The sequence below is a fragment of the Leuresthes tenuis genome, unplaced genomic scaffold (genome assembly GCF_036924035.1).
Source record: "Leuresthes tenuis unplaced genomic scaffold, fLeuTen1.0.hap1 SCAF_5, whole genome shotgun sequence".
NCBI classification, from domain to species: Eukaryota; Metazoa; Chordata; class Actinopteri; order Atheriniformes; family Atherinopsidae; genus Leuresthes; species Leuresthes tenuis.
The window spans coordinates 10441039-10458905 of NW_027325359.1; the positions used below are offsets into that span (position 1 = coordinate 10441039).

The following is a 17867-nucleotide window of genomic DNA, read 5'->3' on the forward strand; positions in this document are numbered from 1 at the left end:
CGTATTTGCGTTACAAGGAGAAAAATCAGCCCGCAGATGCATGACGGGAATTGTAGGCGTTGCGGAAACAGTATGGAGACACAAGTGGTGTATATTTTATTATGAGCATATGTAGATGAAAACATAATTTATCAACATAATTCAAAGAGAAAAACGATCCAAGTCATACAATAACATTTTATAAAAATCAACCATCCAGTACTTTTAGTTCAATGCTACAGCCTGTAAACATTTCCACAAATTCTTACTAATGTCGTAGAAAAATACAACCTAACATCCACACATTCAAGTAAGGAATGATTTCTTTTTTATTTAACATTTGCGAATACCAAATTCAAGCTAATAGTTAATACTGTACATGATATAGGTATGGCACTTTTGGCAGTTCATCAGCATCATTTTTATCCAATAACTGGCTCCTCAAGTGTCACTGTAGTGCATTCATCATGGCCTGGGCCTGTTTGAGCTCTGTGAAAACACAGCAGTAAAAATAAGCGTCTAATCACAATTCTGGCCAAACAAAAGTGAATTGTAAAAAAAGAAAACAGAAAACATTGACCTAGAGGAAGTACTAACCAGCAAGTAAGACTCTGAACTTGTCAGCAGATACAGAGACAACAGTTGTCTCTGTGGAGCCTGACTCTGCTCCTTGTGTCTGCAGTTTAAGCTGTATCAATGGTTCATTCACCTCCATCAGCTCACTGGAACTCAGTGTGTAGTCAATGCGCCAGGACACAGAGTCCAGTCGTCCCACTGAAAGTCATTACAAGCCAGAACAAAGGGCACGCTTAGTCAGCACTTGTTCATCAACTTTAAAGCAGACAGCGCTTGTCATCAAAAACACATGAGGAAGACAAGTAGAAATACTTACATCGCAGGCTGGTCTCCCTGAGTTTGTCTTGAAGTGCTGAGTGCTTGTCTTCATATGATTTGCACAGCCCTGTAGTGTGTTCTATGGAAAAGGGAACATTATATGTAGAAAAAGCGGACAAGCATTTCTAAATTGGCTTAAGACATCATCAGCACAGTTACTGAGTCAGCACAATAACACAAGAGAAAGAGTTCAATCTTAAGCTGGCATACTCTCCCGTGTGGTCGTTTCATCGCGTTAATGGCCCAAAGTCATAATGCACCACAACACTCACCCTCTCCATCAGCACCGTCATCACTCTACGTTGTTCGCATTCTCTTTGAGTGGCAGCTGAGAGTCGCGGATCGCCAACTGATTCTTTTTTTAACAGAATGACTCTAGAGGAATGATCTGTATGCATCTTAGAAGTAAATTCCTTCCTGAGCTCACTTTTTGGAATGCAAGAAAAAAAATTGCAGATCTTGCCAATATGTTTCCCTGCATGAGCCCTGTTTGTCTGCTCAACAGCATCTAATCAAAATTGATCAAGAACATAACTGTGGAATATCTGAAGTACTTCAGACAGACTGATGGACGATATTTTTCCACCTCTTTTTTTTTTAATGCAGTACACAGCCTGTTCTTGCTCTGGTAACAAAAATTGAGCATATAAAGAGGGCTGTGTCTACAGAACAGCTGATCATGCGTGGTGTATGGGGGTGGTTGCCTTCAAACAGGATACAGGAAGAACTCTGCTGACACAGACGTGGTCGAACACAGAAACCTTTTGTTGCCAACCAGGTCTGCATCAGAATTACAGAATGATGAATCGAGTCCAGGAAGATCTTCAAAGCCCAAATGTCCGTACAACTTTTACCTCACTGGGAGTGCTTCTCTCATTAAATAGGGTAAAACCTTCCTGTTTTTTTCAGGTGACCTTGAAGATACTGCATGTTCCCATCATCAGGCACAACACCTGGATATGGTACGTACTTATCTGTTGAGCCTCCCTGTTATTCTCAAGATGTTTCATTTCAGACTATTGTTATCTCTCCTCCTCCCTACACAGCTGATGAGTATCAAGACACTACACATGCAACATGATCATCATTTTCTACAACAAACAGCCAAAGAAACAACCATAAGAACTAACCTTTAGGCAGACCAAGCTGCTGCAGTTCACTGGACAAAGACTCACTGTCGACATCATGCTTCGCTGCACTGGACAAAATGAAGCTGAGCACTGCCACACTCGCTTTGATGTCTCCACTCTCTGAAAGATGGATCAATGAAAAGTGAAGCGGATCATTTGACAGAACGGTATAAGCGCAAGCACATCAGCGTTTATGTATAAAGAACAACACTGTTTGGAAGGGAGAAAAAAAAAAGCGACTTTTGCATAAAACGGAAAAAGAAATAAAATGCATTTATCTGCGAATGATTTGATCTTTTATTGACCCGAAACCAGGAAAGAAGGAAAAAGTCAAATGAAAGAAATAGCTGAAATTTGAAAATGAAGCCGGTAAGTTCTTCAAACGGTTGGGACAGAAACAAAAAACCCTGTTTTAAGCCACGTTGCTGAGGAGAAAGATCAGTTTGAATTGATGTTTAGTTTTTTCCCTGAAGAAGACGACATCTGGATGTCAGCAAATGTTGCTAAAGACATGCATATATCATTTCAGCATTAATTTGAACTGTGTGATAATAAAAACTTCGATGCTCCTTCTCCTCTAAAACCCAGTGGACATGACGAGACTTCCACATAGTATTTAAAGTTTGATCCATCAGACCACAGAACAGCTTTCCATGTTGTCTTATTTCATCTTAACAGCACGTCCTGATTTAGTTCATTTCTTTCTTTTTTCATGTGGTTGAGTTTTAACTCATATTTGTGCATGCCACTACGAACTATGTCCATTTACAGCGTTTTTTGTTTGTTTGTTTTGCTTTTGTCCCAGAGCCCAGGTCGAGGTCTTGTCTTCAAGAGTATCACAGCTATTCAATACCACTTTCCAGCCTGGTCTGTTGCGTGCAGTTTTTCCCTTGACTATCAAAATATTTTAATGTTATTAACAGTAAAATTCTTCTTCAGTGTTACATTGAGAAACATATTGTGAAATAGGTGTAGTAAACCCATACCAATCATTGCCTCTCTTTATACACTCAGTCCTATTACTGACCTTGGTTTTTCGTTACAAACAAATCATTACATCTAGCTTTTATTTACATTTTACACGGCAAATTAATTATCTATCAAAATGGGGTTGTAAATCAACCAAATCTAATGACAGTGTAGGAATGCTCTTCTTTACAGTTTAATGTACTCGCTCTTCTACAATACAAATATTCTGCAGTGCCTTTCCCCCTATTGTATTTATTTGACAGATTTGACAATCACTAGTTGGACTGTTTATTAAGGTTCTACACATGAATAATGCAGTAAGCTTATGTAATGTGACAAACTGCTGTGTAACAACCAGGACTTCTTTGTAACAGTCACTGCTTCTTAAACATCCACAGCTACACCATAAAACATCAGAAACAATAACCAAATAGCCAAAGGGGCTTTTACAAACGCTTGAGAGTGTTTACTAACTTCCATCAAAAGTAAGATTTAAAATGCAAGACTTTAATTTGCATAAAATTGTTATCTATTTTGCTTTTTACTTAACAAAATACTATAAGACATATATATATATGTATATATATATATATATATATATGGTATATATATACTTTCTGTGTGGAGTTTGCATGTTCTCCCCATGTATGCATGGGTTCTCTCCGGGTACTCCGACTTCCTCCGGCTTCCTCCCACCGTCCAAAAACATGTATGTTAGGTTAATTGGTGACTCTAAAATTGTCCTTAGGAGTGAGTGTGAGCATGTGTGTGGTTGTTTGTCTGATTTGTGTCTGTGTGGCCCTGTGATGGACTGGTGACCTGTCCAGGGTGGACGCCGCCTTTCGCCTGCTGACCGCTGGGATAGGCTCCATATATATATATATATATATATATATATATATATATATATATATATATAACATGAACCTCTACCAAAACCAAACAAAGCAGGCACTACATGAAACAGTCACTTTTTTTGTGGAGAGATGCACAAGTTGCAATAAAGATGGACACACTGTGATGGACGGGTTGTTTTAGGGTTGCAGGTAGCGGTGTTAGAGGCTTAAATGTAGATGTTGCGTTGCAGGTTCTCCTCTGAACTGTCCCCTCGTGCACGCTCAGGGTGGGAGATTGAATTGCAGAGAAGATGGGATGCAATCCGTTGGTTTCCCCAGTTAGTCAACTTGTTACAAATTGTCATAATGTGAACTGGAGTCATTTGGATGTTAGTGAATTTAATTGAATTGAACTGAACTGGACTGGACTGCATCTTTAAAGACCCCACTGATGACTTTTCTTGTGAATTGTTGCTATATAAATAAAACTGAATTTAAATTAATTGAATTGCAAAGATTAAGAGTCAAGAGTACCAGAGGAAGGGACGCTTACCAAATTTTGCATCTGCTGTCAGCTTGGCAACTTTGTCATACTAGAAGAAGGGAGACAGAGGACATCATTGATCTGTGTATGCGCACAACATGTGGTTCAAATCGTAGGATTATATTCAATTATCTCTAGCTACTTACATCAATACCTTCTCCAAGTAAGTCCCTCAACACTTGAGCACAGAGCAGTTTCATCTTGACACTTGACTGTTAATCAGTGAGGCAGAAAACAAACTCAACAATATCAAAACACAAGTAAATGGACACTACAAACTCAGAACTGTTCTGTGGTCATCTAGGGGGCATCTGTACTTACAACTTTTGCTAATGTGCTCATTTCGGCTAGTACCCAGTCAGGGCAGTCCAAATCTCCACAGAAACGGAACCGCTGTAGCACAGAGAGGATCGCATAAGTTAAAAAAAAAGAGTAAAAACTACACAGAAACAGGAGTCACTGCAGTCACACAGTCGTTGACAATAACTGCTCGTCATTAAAGACTATTAGCTTTACATGCTAGCTAGGTGGAAGCAACACCTGAACAACGACATTGTTCAGTTAAATTACAGCTTAGCGCATACATAAATAATGCAAATATGTTGTAAGCTAAACCGAGTTGATCACAACTAAACGAAATATCAGAAGCAAAATGAGAATTATGAGCGTGTTTACCATGGTTGTCAGAAAAAGAAGACAGGAAGACTCGTCTCTTTTCTCGCATCTGATTGGACGGGATGTGAAAAGAGGGCGGGACGTTTCAGCTTGGACATGTGACGGTCCTGATGCAGCAAAACGAACTGGCTTAATGATTTGTGGTGTTGTTTGTTAACATTTCGCAGATTTACTTGAGGAAAACTTGATCTTGAAATTTTCCACTTTACGTCTGAACTTGATCACTTGCATCACGCTCGGTTGTATGTCCTCGCAGGAGTTCTGTGTCTTTATAGTAATTTTGCATCATCTTAGTGTCAGTTTTGTCATTTTGAACATCATATCATGAATTTTAGTCCCTTCATGACCATTTTACCTATCTTCTTTTAAAATCATTCTCAGTCTATTTTAAATGTTTGACACCTGAGTCCTTGGGCTGCAGGGTATTTGCATTCTGCCTTCTCTCTCAGCATTTGGTGATTAATTCTGACGAAAGCAAAAACTCTGTAAAAGTTAAATCTGCCTGTGGATGAACTCGTATCAAGTGAGGCCAGATAAAGGTATTTTGATCCTTGCTCTATATGGCATGTTAATGGGATGTGGCATGTAGGATACATTACTTTAAGCCTGACACCACCAGAACAACGACATTTCTGATACATTCTTCAAAAGATATAACTGTGATGTGTACACAGGCAACATTTGTGATAATTTGAATAAGGACATGTGAAGTGGTAGAACAGGAAGTCTTTTTTTAACAGGTCAGTTGTTTCTGAGTTGTAGGAGGTATTTATAGTAACGTAAAAAAAATAAAATTGGGACAGTGTGGCGAGGACAAAAAGGAAATTAACCACTCAAGGTGGAAATGTTGGTTCAGAGCCATGCAGATTATAGTCAGCAAACAGTCTGGTTTTCAAGCAGGGATTTGGAGCATCATTTATTGTAATACACTGCTTACCCATAATAGTACGTGTCTTGTGTTGTATAGATGCCCTTTGTGCTGCCAAAATAGTCTTAATTTGTCTCTTTTTTTTTTGTCCTGCCCTTTCTGGCATCTTGCAGTCGAACGTTAGCATCAGATCCTTTAGATCTGCTGGGCTGCAAGGTAATATGCATGCCATCTGTTGGTGATTTTTTTGGTTGATCAGTGAGGAGTTGACACCTACTGGCTTTATCTGATTTTGTTGGATTAAAGAGGCAGATCCGAGCCAACATGTTCTGCAAAGTGTACAACTGTACCTGGTCTGTTTCAGTTTGACTGCACAGATAGTTTAATAAAGAGACACTGTATCTTGCTGTAATTACAAAGATATGTGTATTCAACGACATAATCACTGGTCTTTCTTCTCACATATTTGTGCATATGTGATTTAATATACATTTTGGACAATTATTTCTCAAATTCAGTCAATACTGTTTGTTTGTCCTCAAAATATGCATATTAATTTCCTTGAGTTGTTTTCGAAGTTGCATATTAATATCAATAATTAATTTGTGTATCATTGCATCAATCCGTTGCTTAGTAACTATCAAAGAGCGTATCGTCCTTACGAAGCAAACACCTTATGGACAATGACCCTCCTTTCGTTCCCTTGTTGGCTGCCTGGGATCTTCCCTACGCCAGCGTGCCAGACTCTGCTGAGATCTAAATGCGTCATGGCCCCACAGACAGAGGCTGCTGCGGATCTTTTATTGTCCACCCGGCAATTTAACCGGCAGACTCAACCAACGTGCATTAGGTTGTCAGTTGGATTAACAGTCTGAGTGTTTAACCTCCGCCTCCTGTCCGATGTTCTGCTCGCTCTCGCCATTTTGAGACGATCGAAGAGCTTTGCAAAATATTTTTATTTGGCTATCGTTTCCCAGCATGTGAAGAAGAAGTGGGTAGTCTATCTGAGGAGGAGACTAAGCTGGGGGGTGGGGGGGTGGGGGGGCACCGTAGACTAAATGTATCATCAACAGTTCAGTTATACATCGCTGCAGCGCAGATCTGATTAGCAGGTAACGATGGGAGTTTTTTATATTAGTCTTTGCTTCGCTGTGTGTTTTCTACAAGCACTTAGTGTTGATTGGGAGGATACACCAACTCTTGGGACTAAAAATACTCCCAGATTTCTGAGCAAAGGTACGTTCACTTCTTCACTAAACTGAACTACAAGTGCCTTTTTGTGCTTGTGTGATCAGTGGATGAAAATCTGTTGTAGAACACAGTCAGTGACCTTAGGTTACTGAAGCCCATTTAAAATCGCGTGTGATTGTGCGTTTTATTTATATTCAACATGCGCTATATAGTTTAATGTGGCCTTCCTGGTCTAAAGTGTAATAATGTGATCTTTGTCCTCAGAAATATTCAGAGCTGGGTTTCATTATGAAGTCTCCCAGAAACACAGTGTGTTCTCATATCAGGAGGACTCGGAGGAACTGTATGTTGGTGGAACTGACTTTGTGTTAAGACTTGATGTGAATGACCATCACATCATAGAGGTGGGTGTCACTGGACCGGCACATTCTGAGCCACAAATGTTTTGCTTTGATCTTTTAAAGTTGTTATTTTTATCACCTACAGCACACCCAATTATCTAGTGATGTAGTGGTGTACTTTACGCTTGATTTCTGTATTGTTCTTTAGTAAGAATGCAGCCTTTTTTTTTTTTTTTTTGACTATGCTGTAACAGATGGTTTGGTCAGTGAACCATTAGTACAGATGGAGTCCGTTCGCCGGCGCCCACAGACATAAACGTTGCGTCTTTTGTAATATAGCTTAATTGAGGCAAATTTTGTAATCCTTAATTATTAATAATAAATGAGCCGTGATTACTGACTATACCTCCATTACATTAATGGATATTGGTTTGTGGAAGAATCAGCTTAAGTGGTTTAAACAGAGGACATCTTCAGTAACATGCTCTGAGAAAGCAAGACAGAAATTCTAAAAAGACTGTCAGATACTTCACGTTAATCTATAATCCAACCACTGTAACATGATATAATTACCAAAAGCACCACTATTTTCAGTAGAGCTTTAAAGGACCTTTTTTATTTTTACGCTGGTTTGTAAGCGATTAAAATTGTCTTTCGGTTGATGTCTCTGACAGAAATTGCCTCTGAAAGCGACAGGGAAGCAGTGCCGTGAGGTTAGTGATTGCCACTCAAATGTTCTCTATGGTGCATTTAAGAATAAATAAAGCTTTTGCTGAGTTTTGTCTGATAAGAACCTCTGTGTTGTAGGATCTCTGTGAAAATGTCATCACCGTCATTGAGAGGTTTCAGGACAGTCTGTTTGTATGCGGTACAAATGGAAACAAGCCAAAGTGTTGGAAACTTGTGAGTGCCTGCATACCTCTTTGAACACAGTATGCAGTATAAACACATGCTTTGTCTGACACTACAGTTTTTGGGACAGGAGGGTAAAGCTGATTAAAGGCAGGGCTCTTGTTGTTCTAATTAAACTTTAATTGAGTGCCCTGTTGTATAATTAAATAGAGTGTTCGGTGTCTGCTCTTTTATTACCCTTTATTTTCCATCACAGCTTGCTGTTGACATTTCTCTGGTTTCTTTGACTTTCCGTGCAGTTTCCATCAGTCAACAATCAGTCTCATGAAATAGTGGAGAGTTACGAGGGGACAGGTATCTCTCCGTTTGTCTATACTCAGAACTCCCTGTCACTCACAGTAGGTATGTTGAATGCAGGTTTGCTTGAGTGTAAATCCTGTCTTTAAAGGTTTAAACTGTGACTCTGTACTGACTCATGTAACAGTAGAAAGCAGATCTGTCAAGCCAATGCATCTTCCAAAGAAACCAAATTTTAATGCTTCTTTCAATGTGGCTTGACTCTGTTTTTAGATGGGGATCTATATGCAGCAGCACCTTTGGATATTGATGGGAGTTCATTGCAGTTCAGACGAATAGCTGGCAGCAGAACTAATGTCTGGATGTATGACGAGTGGGTCTCAGGTGAGGAAATGGATGCAGGTTATTTATAGTAGAAAGGACACAATACGCTGTTGTTCAGTAACAATTGTGATTATCCCATAACCCCATATATTGACATGTTCCATTGAGGAGGACATTACCAATGTTTAACATCTGGAAATGTTTAAAATTCTGCACAGGTGTCATGTATTCATAATGTTTTATCCCTTTGTGCTGGTTACAGCTGTAGCTGTCCATCCATCCATCTACCCCAGTTCTTGTGAATATAATGTTTCAAACTACTAGAAATGATTCCTTCAAAGCTGACACAAAAGTGAACTCTTAACAAAAATCTCATTCGTATTTTGACGAATGAAGTCCATCAATTTTGGTAGTCAGAGGTTAAATGTCCAAATGAACTTATTTTGGCCACAACTCAATAATTCATATTTGAATTTCGATGTATTTATAGGTCCTCTATGCTACAGTTTTTATAGTCATGGCAACAATGTTTCTGTTCTTTCAAATGGCTTTTTTTGCCAAACTTTTATACACTTAACATATGTTATGCAATTCCTTCAGGGTTTTCATTAAATATATTACTAGTGAAGACAAACATGGATGTAAACTGCTACTTGACAGTTTTATTTGTTGGAGCATGTAAGTTCAAGGCAGAAATCATGGTTCATTTTAAGCTTACCCAGCCCAACTCTTGCTGCCCACTCCGAAAGCTTTATTTAGTCTGGCTCTTTTTTGTGTAGTTTACTGGCGTCACACTATATTTAAAACAGTTGAAAGGTTTGGTAAACATGCTGTCTATTCACAGAGCCCACATTCATCTCTGCATCCTGGGTAAAGCGTGTGGATGACCCCGACAATGAGAAAATATACATCTTTTTCCGGGAGAAGAACTCCGATCACAGCCCGGAAGCTGATCCCTGGATATCTCAGGTTGCCAGAGTTTGTAAGGTATGATGGACAGCGGAGAGAGCTCAACCTGTGTGGGCAAAGTTCAGCTACGTAGATGACGAAATTGCTAAAAATCTTTTCTGCTCAGCTTCAGTGAAGAAGCAGCCTCATTTTGTTCAAGTGACATGGGAGTTACAGATAGGTGACAAATGGGAGGGTAACTAAAATAAGGTGACTTGAAGGTGCTTTTCTGCCATATGCTGCCAGAACAGCTTAAGTAGTCCTCAAAGTTGATTCTGTAAGTCTCTGGAATTCTTGTAGAGGGATAAAAACACCATTTATCCAAGAGAGATTCACAATTTTCTGTTTTTTTTTTTTTTTATTATGCTGGTAGAGAGTGTTGTCTGACAGAGTGATCCAAAATCTCTAATAGATGTTCAGTCAGCTTGAAATCTTGTTATTTCGAAGGCCACATTGTTGCATATGTTTTACTTAACTTTCACCCATTTCAAACCATTCAACGACCCCTTGATGTCTTCATACTGGATGAGACCACTCCCATAAGGGTGGAAATGTTTTATTGTAGGATAGATATTGAAGTGATTTGCCACCAAATTGCTCCCTAAAACATACCCGAGTCATTAGTTGTTGAGAGGGTCCAGCCACAACAAAATTACAGCTTTAGTTAACTCTGTTCAGACTAGCCATTTACTGTAGTATTTAGCATGCTTTTCTAGCACATACTGAGCCACAGTACAGACAGAGAGACTTGGAGAGAAAATTAGCATTGTCTCCATCCATGCAGACCAGTGTTACCACATGGACACTTTAACTATTCTTAATGTTACAGTAGATGTTTAATGTTACAGTCAGTATAACTTTTATATGTTAACTAATGCAAACCTGCAGACCTTTTTTTTTCCAATCTTTTGTACTTTTTTGTTGGTGTAAAAAGACTGTCTGACACTTAAGCCTAGTTTATACTTCTCCGTAATGTCGACGGTGTCGACATGAAGCCGTCATTGAGCATTTGAAGTTCTGAATTCTTGCTATTTCTTCTGGTCACAGTTAACAACAGTAAACAATGGCAACCGAGGTGGAGCAGCTGTATTTGCAGTTGGAGCTCATCAATGTTGAAGAACAAATGCTTAAATTGCAAATGTTGAAGCGCAGGCGACACAGAAGACGCTTGCGGAGGTGCCGACAGTAACCCATCCTGAATGTGTCAGGCACAGGAGACAAAATGCCACCATCTGTCAAATCAGAGTCGTCTCGTGTTGACATTTATCTTTGTTTGTAATTGAAATATTGTTTAAGTTCAGACAACATTTACAGTTGAATCAGTTTATATCATATTAATATGCCCTTGGTGATGAAGATTTGTTCTTTGTTCTACTGTAGTGCTCGTACAGTTTCGCACTGCCAGTCTCCTCATTTTGTACAACAATATCATCAGTTCTGAATTTACTGTATTAACTCCACCAGAAACATATGTGACTTGAGAGTGGGAGAAGAAAAAAAAAAAGAGCTGCTGAATCTCAATGCTGAATGTGCAGCACTTGGTGGTCAGGAGTTACAGTTGTGCTTAAGTTCCAGGAGGAAGGCCACTGCATCAACATTTGAATGTAGATGGCTTTATCAGCACTCAGTGGAGGTGTGACATCAACAGCTCTTCTAGCGCCAAGTGAAAAGTAAGCCTGCCCCAGGAGAGGGAGGGAGATGAGAACCGGATGAATACGAGCTTGGGCCTGTTGTACAGTACAGTTGATGCGCTATGCGGTTCTGCCTTTTCCACACAGTAACAACAAATTAGACATCATATTATTTGACGAACTAAGGTGACCTGCTGTTAATGCAGGGGGATAGTATTTCCAACACCGCAGCAAAACAAGACTTGTCCAAGCAGTGGTTTGGTGTTTCATTCCGTTTGTCACGGTGGCTACAATGTCAGTAGTATCAAATAGCGCATAGTTCAACATTTTCAAGAGCACCAAAGCGTCTCCCTGATGTACTATTTATCATTTTGCAGGCAGATGAAGGCGGATCAAAAAGATTCTTCCAGAACTTGTGGACATCGTTTCTCAAGGCTCGGCTCGTCTGTGGTTTTCCCGAGGAGTCGCTGTATTTCAACCGTCTCCAAGACATCTATGTGTTGCATGCAGACGACTGGCATGACACAAGAGTCTATGCACTCTTCACAAGCAGCTGGTGCGACAGTTTCCCTTCCCTTATTGTCAGAAACTAGGCAACAGCATGAGGAACACACTGACAGCACGAAAAACAAGAGAACATCAACGCCCTGAGTTTTAGTTACTGGTCAAGGTCCAGAAACAACAGATGACAACATTAATTTTTCTTGCTCCATTTTAGTTTTAGTTACACACCAATCACACCCCACCATCTGAGGCAATAGCAGATAAATAACTCTATCAGTGATGGCATTTCTGCTAACCTCAGTTTTCTTATTTCTGTTCCAGGAACTCCACTGCTGTTTGCATTTATTCAGTTGAAATGATTGAAGAAGTATTTGAGAATTCAACCTTCAGAGGTTATGACGGAAAGATTCCTTTACCGAGGCCAGGAACGGTAATGATTCTTACGTTGCTTTGCAGAGAAACATCCTAAAATTGTTTTGTTTTTGTCTGTATTGAGTTGACTCAGATTTTGTATGGGCAGCCTATTTTAAAATGCATGCCTGAGTACAGTTCTAGATTTTGAAAAAAGAAAACAGACACGTTCCATGAATGGGTGGAGACAAGGAAAATGTATGTCTAAATTACTTCAGCATGGTCATTGTTTTTTCCTAAAGCCTCTTTGTTTGTTTAGCTGTTGGAGTTAAAGGGGCTCACGAACGTGCTATGCGTTACTTTAACTTCCCGCCATTGTAGTAAACAATTTACTCCTGGAGGTTACTGTCCCTCATAGGAGGCGCAGATGTTGCCATGTTTTGTAAAGAAATCCACCCCTGCTTTCCATCTGTTTAGCTTATACCCAGAGTTGTTGATCATTTAATCATAATAATAATAATAGTACAAATGAACAAATGGACCCACAGCAAGCCCTGCTCTCCATGAACCTCTTGCTCCTACACTACTACAATATAGATTGCTGCAGTTGAATATATTTTCACTATGTACAAAACCATCCACAAAGTCAAAGCAAAAACAGGATTTTGGACCATTGTCTTAAAAGGCTTTTTTTTAAAGTATTTCCTACAGTGCCTTTTGCAACAATTGCAGCCTTGAGTCCTTATGGGAATGATCCTACAAGCGTGGAACACCTTTCCTGTATCAGTTTCTCCCATTCATCTTGACAGAAACATTTAAGTTCACCAGGCTGGATGGGAAGAGTACAGCCCATTTCAAGTATCTCCGGGTGTGTTGGAATTGTAATCCTTAAACAGAGAATGAGATCTTGAATACTCTGGAAAAAGATTTCACTCAAAATTGTTCAATATTTTTCTGCATCTGTGTCTCACTTTATCCTGAAAGTCTACCTGCCCTTGCAGCAGAAAATGATCACCGTAGCATGATCCTCCCTTTACCTTGTTTGACTGTACACCTGGTATGAAGCGGTGAAGCTCATTAGGTTTCCTCTTTACGGCCAAGCAGTTCAATCTTTGTTTAAGCAGATCATAGGATTTTGCTTTTCACAGTCTGAAAGTCATTGAAGTGCCTTTTGGAAAACTTCCAAGTTGCTGGGATGTAACTCTTTGTGAGAAAACTTTGTGTCTTTGCATTTTTCAGTGTGTCAGGAACAGCAGAAGTCTGCCAGAGACCACTGTCAGTATGGTGAAGAATTATCCAGAAATGACTAACTGGGTTCACTCCCTTCATTACACAGCTCCATTTTACATAAGCAGCAACAATTACACAAAGATAGCTGTTGACCGAGTCCACGCTGCAGATCAGCACACATATAACATTCTGCTCCTAGCTACTGGTAAGTTAAGGTTGAGAGAAAACTCTATTTTTTTCTGTTGACTTGGCCTATAATCAAACTCTGTGAATGATCTCTGCTAAGAACAGTAGGCTTGAAATACCTAACCTGCAGTATCGCTTCCAGTTTAGCATCATATCATATTGCTGTCTTGCAGATTCTGGGAAGATCCATAAAGTTTTAGAAGCTGGCTCAGAGCCTTTCATCATCTCTGAAACACAACTCTCCAACAATTCAACCATACAAGCAATGAAGCTTGACTCTAAAAAGGTACGGGTTCATTTGAAATGTACCTTCTAATTGTGACATGTTGTTAGTTGTGTCTCTGTCAGCTGCTACTTTTTTTTTTTTTTTGTAAAATATAGTTTTTTACACAAGTGCAACCTGATTTCTCCTTCAAATTGGTAATGTTTTTTTAAAGCTTATTAGATATTTTCATATAAAGGGTGGATCACAAGCGTAAATGATGTAACATTACAGCTGTGGCTGCTGAGAATCGTTGTCTTTGTTGTTTCCCTTGGCTCTGCATTGCGTCAAAGCATCTTTTATCTCGCTGTTTGTTTGATGGTCCTTAACCTGACTGTAACTGATTGGTCCCACTGCTTTTATCAGCTGCTGCATCCGGCATTTGTTGATAGTTCTGTAACTTTTGATTACACAGGCAGAGAGACAGAGTCAGCTGCTGAATGTGGCGGTGCATCTAGTTTAAAAGTCGGGTATTTTCCTAAGAAGCTGGTTAAGACTAAAAACAGTGTCAGAGACAGAGGAATGTGGCACTTGAGACATAAATGTCCAAATGAATGCTTCTGTGAATGCATAGATAGGCAAGTCTTTGGGTTTATATGGGCCAAAGAGATCTTTATAAAGTGATAATAAAGTTGTGCTAGACCATAATGCCTTAACTGATAAAGATTTAGACTAAAATTTACTTTTTGTTTCATTTGCTCAGAAAAAGTTAGTTGTGGGATTTTCTGAGAAAATATCCACCGTGGACCTTGAGAGATGCGAAGAGTACACCAACTCTTGCGCTGAATGTGTCCTGGCGCGGGACCCATACTGTGCCTGGACGGCATTTGGATGCACCCCAACTGTCCCGTAAGTCCTTCCCTGCAAGATTTGCTTGGACTTGCAATAATGTAATGTTTTCATATTACAGCAGTATTCAATTGCTGCATTATTCTGCATGTTCTGTAAAGAGACGTGATTTAAAACTGATGGGAAACAAGGAAAGAATGACCTGTTTTGTTTTGTTCACAGTGGAGGCATTCAAAATATCATGGATGGAGAAATAAGTGTGTGTGATACAGCAGCAAAAGGTAACTAAAGACAAAACAGTAATGATTGCCTCTACACAGAGATACATGTTGGTCAAATCTCGATAGTGATAGGATTGAAACCTAAGTAACTTATACGGTACACATGTTTTGTGACTTGGGCATAAGTTGTATAACTTGTATCTCCATATTTCAGCTCCAGCAACTACAGCAATACGGTTGCAGACCCTCCCACCCTTGTCCTTGAAAACTCAGCTTGTAGACTAGCAGATTTGATTTTACTCTCAATTATTAATCCATATTTGCAGATTTTTACCTGTACATGTAGGCACAGATTTAATTTGTATTTGTTCTCGTTTTCACACGTTCAAATACAGAGACCCATGTTACAATGTGGGATGTCCTAATCCTTGCTCTATATATTTCTAATAATTTTTTTGTTTTTTCCAGAAAAAAAGTCTATGATCCGGTCGAGACGGGAGGAAGTTTCAGCTCTGAATTTAAGGGTAGTCCATTCTGTCCCCCAAGGTGTCCCTTTCTACCTGTCCTGTCCTATAGACTCTTACCACGCTCTATACACCTGGGAAGATGGAGGCCATAGCAGCCCTTGCCTGCAGATGCTTTCTAATTGTCTACATCTCATACCATCCATGACACAAGAACATTATGGGAACTATGACTGCATCTCCAGAGAAAAAAACTACACCAAAGTAGTGAAAACATATGAGCTTATGGAGCAAAAAATTCCTGATAAAGACGACACAAAGAGAGTCAAATACACTTGTTGTATGAACAAAGCATCAGGTCTTGTTCCCTGGAAGATTTGGATCACACTACAGTTTGTAGCAGTGTTACGGATTTTCAGTTAGTGTGTCTACATAATGATCTAAACCTAACTCAGCTTTCTCTCTCTGAATGGTCGTGTTTCAGATATCAGCTCTTTGGGCCCTTTGAATTTGTTGTTGCCTGTAGGGTCAGGAAGGAGGCACCAACCCCCCCAAGAATAGTGAAGCAGCTGAAGAAGTTAAACAACACCAGTCCCGCTGTGAACCTGTGGCTTGGCAGAAAAGTCCACATGAACTCTTCACTGCCAAGATTATTTTAAAAAGGAAGCCAAAACAGGAACACATAGTTGAATGGATTGAAGGTTAACACAGGACAATGGATCCACAGCAGAACAAGCACTGAATCGACTGTGGAGGGGCCAGTAGTGCCTAATAATAGTTTTTGCTTGGCTGCATAAGCTGCTTATCAGTGAGAAGACTGCAGGGATTTAGGAATGTTTGCAGAGTGATTGCATGATAGTGAGAAAAGAGGCAGGCACACAAAATGATCCATGTCAGAATTCTTTTCTTATGAATGTTTAGGCTGTGTTTCCTGCACCCTCAAAATGTTGTGTTTGTGAGCATAAAAGCTTCTGGTCAGACAGCCACAAACACAAAAGTTGAGTTGTAAATCCTGCATTCCCTGAAGCATGTTCATAGTTCCGAAGCGATTAGTCGGTCAGAAGAATGTAAAACTCACAGCGGTGCACTGAATTAGATGGTACAAAAAAGGGTGGAGGCCATTTTAGGACTTCAAAGAATTTTCCTGATTTTACTATCCCAATGGATGGTGGGAGATAAGCTGGAAAAATGTGTAATAATAAACTGTAATCTAATGAGTAAACATTAGGCTCATCTGGACTGTAAAAATCGTATGTGCTAGCATCAGATTACCCGCTGCCTCACATCTGTTTCTGACACACCGCATGAGTTACTCCTTTAAAGGTTACAATGGATGGGTTGAAACTAAAACATGGGAATCCATCCCAGCTGCCATCGGGCAAGAGACTGGACAGGCCACCCGTCCTAGAACAGCAATACACATTTGAAAAAGCAATAAAAAAAAGCACTGTAGTCACACTTAGGCTCTTTCAAAGCAGTAAAAGTTTGAATGCTGTGAAATTTAATGAACTATTGTGCCTTTTTAATACTTTTGCTGTGGTGAGATCCGGTTTTTATGTGTCAGATTGTTTTTTTCTGTTAGATGTTACTAGTCCTACTTTAACAAACACAGTGCACTCAAGATGTTTAAAATGTAAATATAACAGAAATATATTTTGATATATTTATTTAACCCTTAATTTAACTGAAAATGACAATGATATTTTACAGATGTTGAAACTGATTAATGTAATTGTTTTATGAAAAATGGATGCTGCTTTTGAATTTACACCAGCAACATGTTTTCAGAAAAGAAAGAGTTCTGGTCCATCTCAAAGCGAAATAATTTTTTCAATGTAAAACTGTATTATAACAGAGATTGTTACGAGAGACTATGTCTGAAAGCATTTATTGAATAGCTGGAGGTGAAGGGGAAATTTGACCTGTGGTCGGAAGAGTCAAAATTAGAAATTCTTTCGAAAAACCTTTTTGAAATGATGGATCCCATGTTCTCAGAGCTATGTAGAAGAGTCATTACCTTTGTGTGTTGGTTCATGTGACATATTTAACGAGCACATCTAAGAAAAGAGTAATACTGAAATATATCCAGGTTTTGGAGGGACATATGCTGCATTCCAGATGATGCTTTTTTCATATTCTGCTCATATTACAACAGCATCACTCTAGTATAAAGAGTCTGGATGCAAAGCTGACTTACCTCCAGTCCAGATGCATTATCAAACAAAAAAAACATGTTAAATTTAGGCTTCAAACTGCTGAGCAGCAAGAAAGAGAAAACATTTTGCTTTCAGGAATAAGAAGATGTTGTCAAAAGAAGGGGTGATGCAGCACAATATTAAACATGTTCCAGCTCTTTTGAAACATCTTGCTAACATTAAATG

The 17867-nt window shown here is 39.3% G+C and overlaps 2 protein-coding genes across 2 annotated transcripts; one reads left to right on the forward strand and one right to left on the reverse strand.

The window, feature by feature from the left end:
* Positions 1-73: 73 nt before the first annotated feature.
* On the reverse strand, positions 74-5080 carry commd4 (COMM domain containing 4). Its single transcript, XM_072385907.1, has 8 exons — positions 5028-5080; positions 4674-4745; positions 4499-4564; positions 4362-4401; positions 2004-2123; positions 872-952; positions 577-753; positions 74-468 (listed from the first exon to the last, which is right to left on the reverse strand). Exons 1-8 carry the CDS (start codon positions 5028-5030, stop codon positions 428-430), a joined length of 600 nt encoding a protein of 199 aa, XP_072242008.1. The 5' UTR covers positions 5031-5080; the 3' UTR covers positions 74-427.
* Positions 5081-6957: 1877 nt separating this feature from the next.
* sema7a (semaphorin 7A (JohnMiltonHagen blood group)) lies at positions 6958-17867 on the forward strand. Its single transcript, XM_072385908.1, has 14 exons — positions 6958-7131; positions 7351-7490; positions 8102-8140; positions 8235-8330; positions 8579-8681; positions 8850-8960; positions 9745-9887; positions 11857-12035; positions 12305-12413; positions 13574-13769; positions 13924-14036; positions 14716-14861; positions 15024-15082; positions 15491-17867. Exons 1-14 carry the CDS (start codon positions 7014-7016, stop codon positions 15907-15909), a joined length of 1971 nt encoding a protein of 656 aa, XP_072242009.1. The 5' UTR covers positions 6958-7013; the 3' UTR covers positions 15910-17867.

What these genes read in the sequence shown, in the direction of transcription:
- commd4 (XM_072385907.1), bottom strand. An exon ending in TGAGCACATTAGCAAAAGTT is followed by an intron (nt 4,565 to 4,673) that starts GTAAGTACAGAT and finishes ACTGATTAACAG; the next exon opens with TCAAGTGTCAAGATGAAACT. An exon ending in CAGGGAGACCAGCCTGCGAT is followed by an intron (nt 754 to 871) that starts GTAAGTATTTCT and finishes AATGACTTTCAG; the next exon opens with TGGGACGACTGGACTCTGTG.
- sema7a (XM_072385908.1), top strand. Translation starts at nt 7,014, where the DNA reads ATGGGAGTTTTTTATATTAGTCTTTGCTTCGCTGTGTGTTTTCTACAA. An exon ending in AGGTTGCCAGAGTTTGTAAG is followed by an intron (nt 9,888 to 11,856) that starts GTATGATGGACA and finishes ATCATTTTGCAG; the next exon opens with GCAGATGAAGGCGGATCAAA. An exon ending in GGATGCACCCCAACTGTCCC is followed by an intron (nt 14,862 to 15,023) that starts GTAAGTCCTTCC and finishes TTTTGTTCACAG; the next exon opens with TGGAGGCATTCAAAATATCA.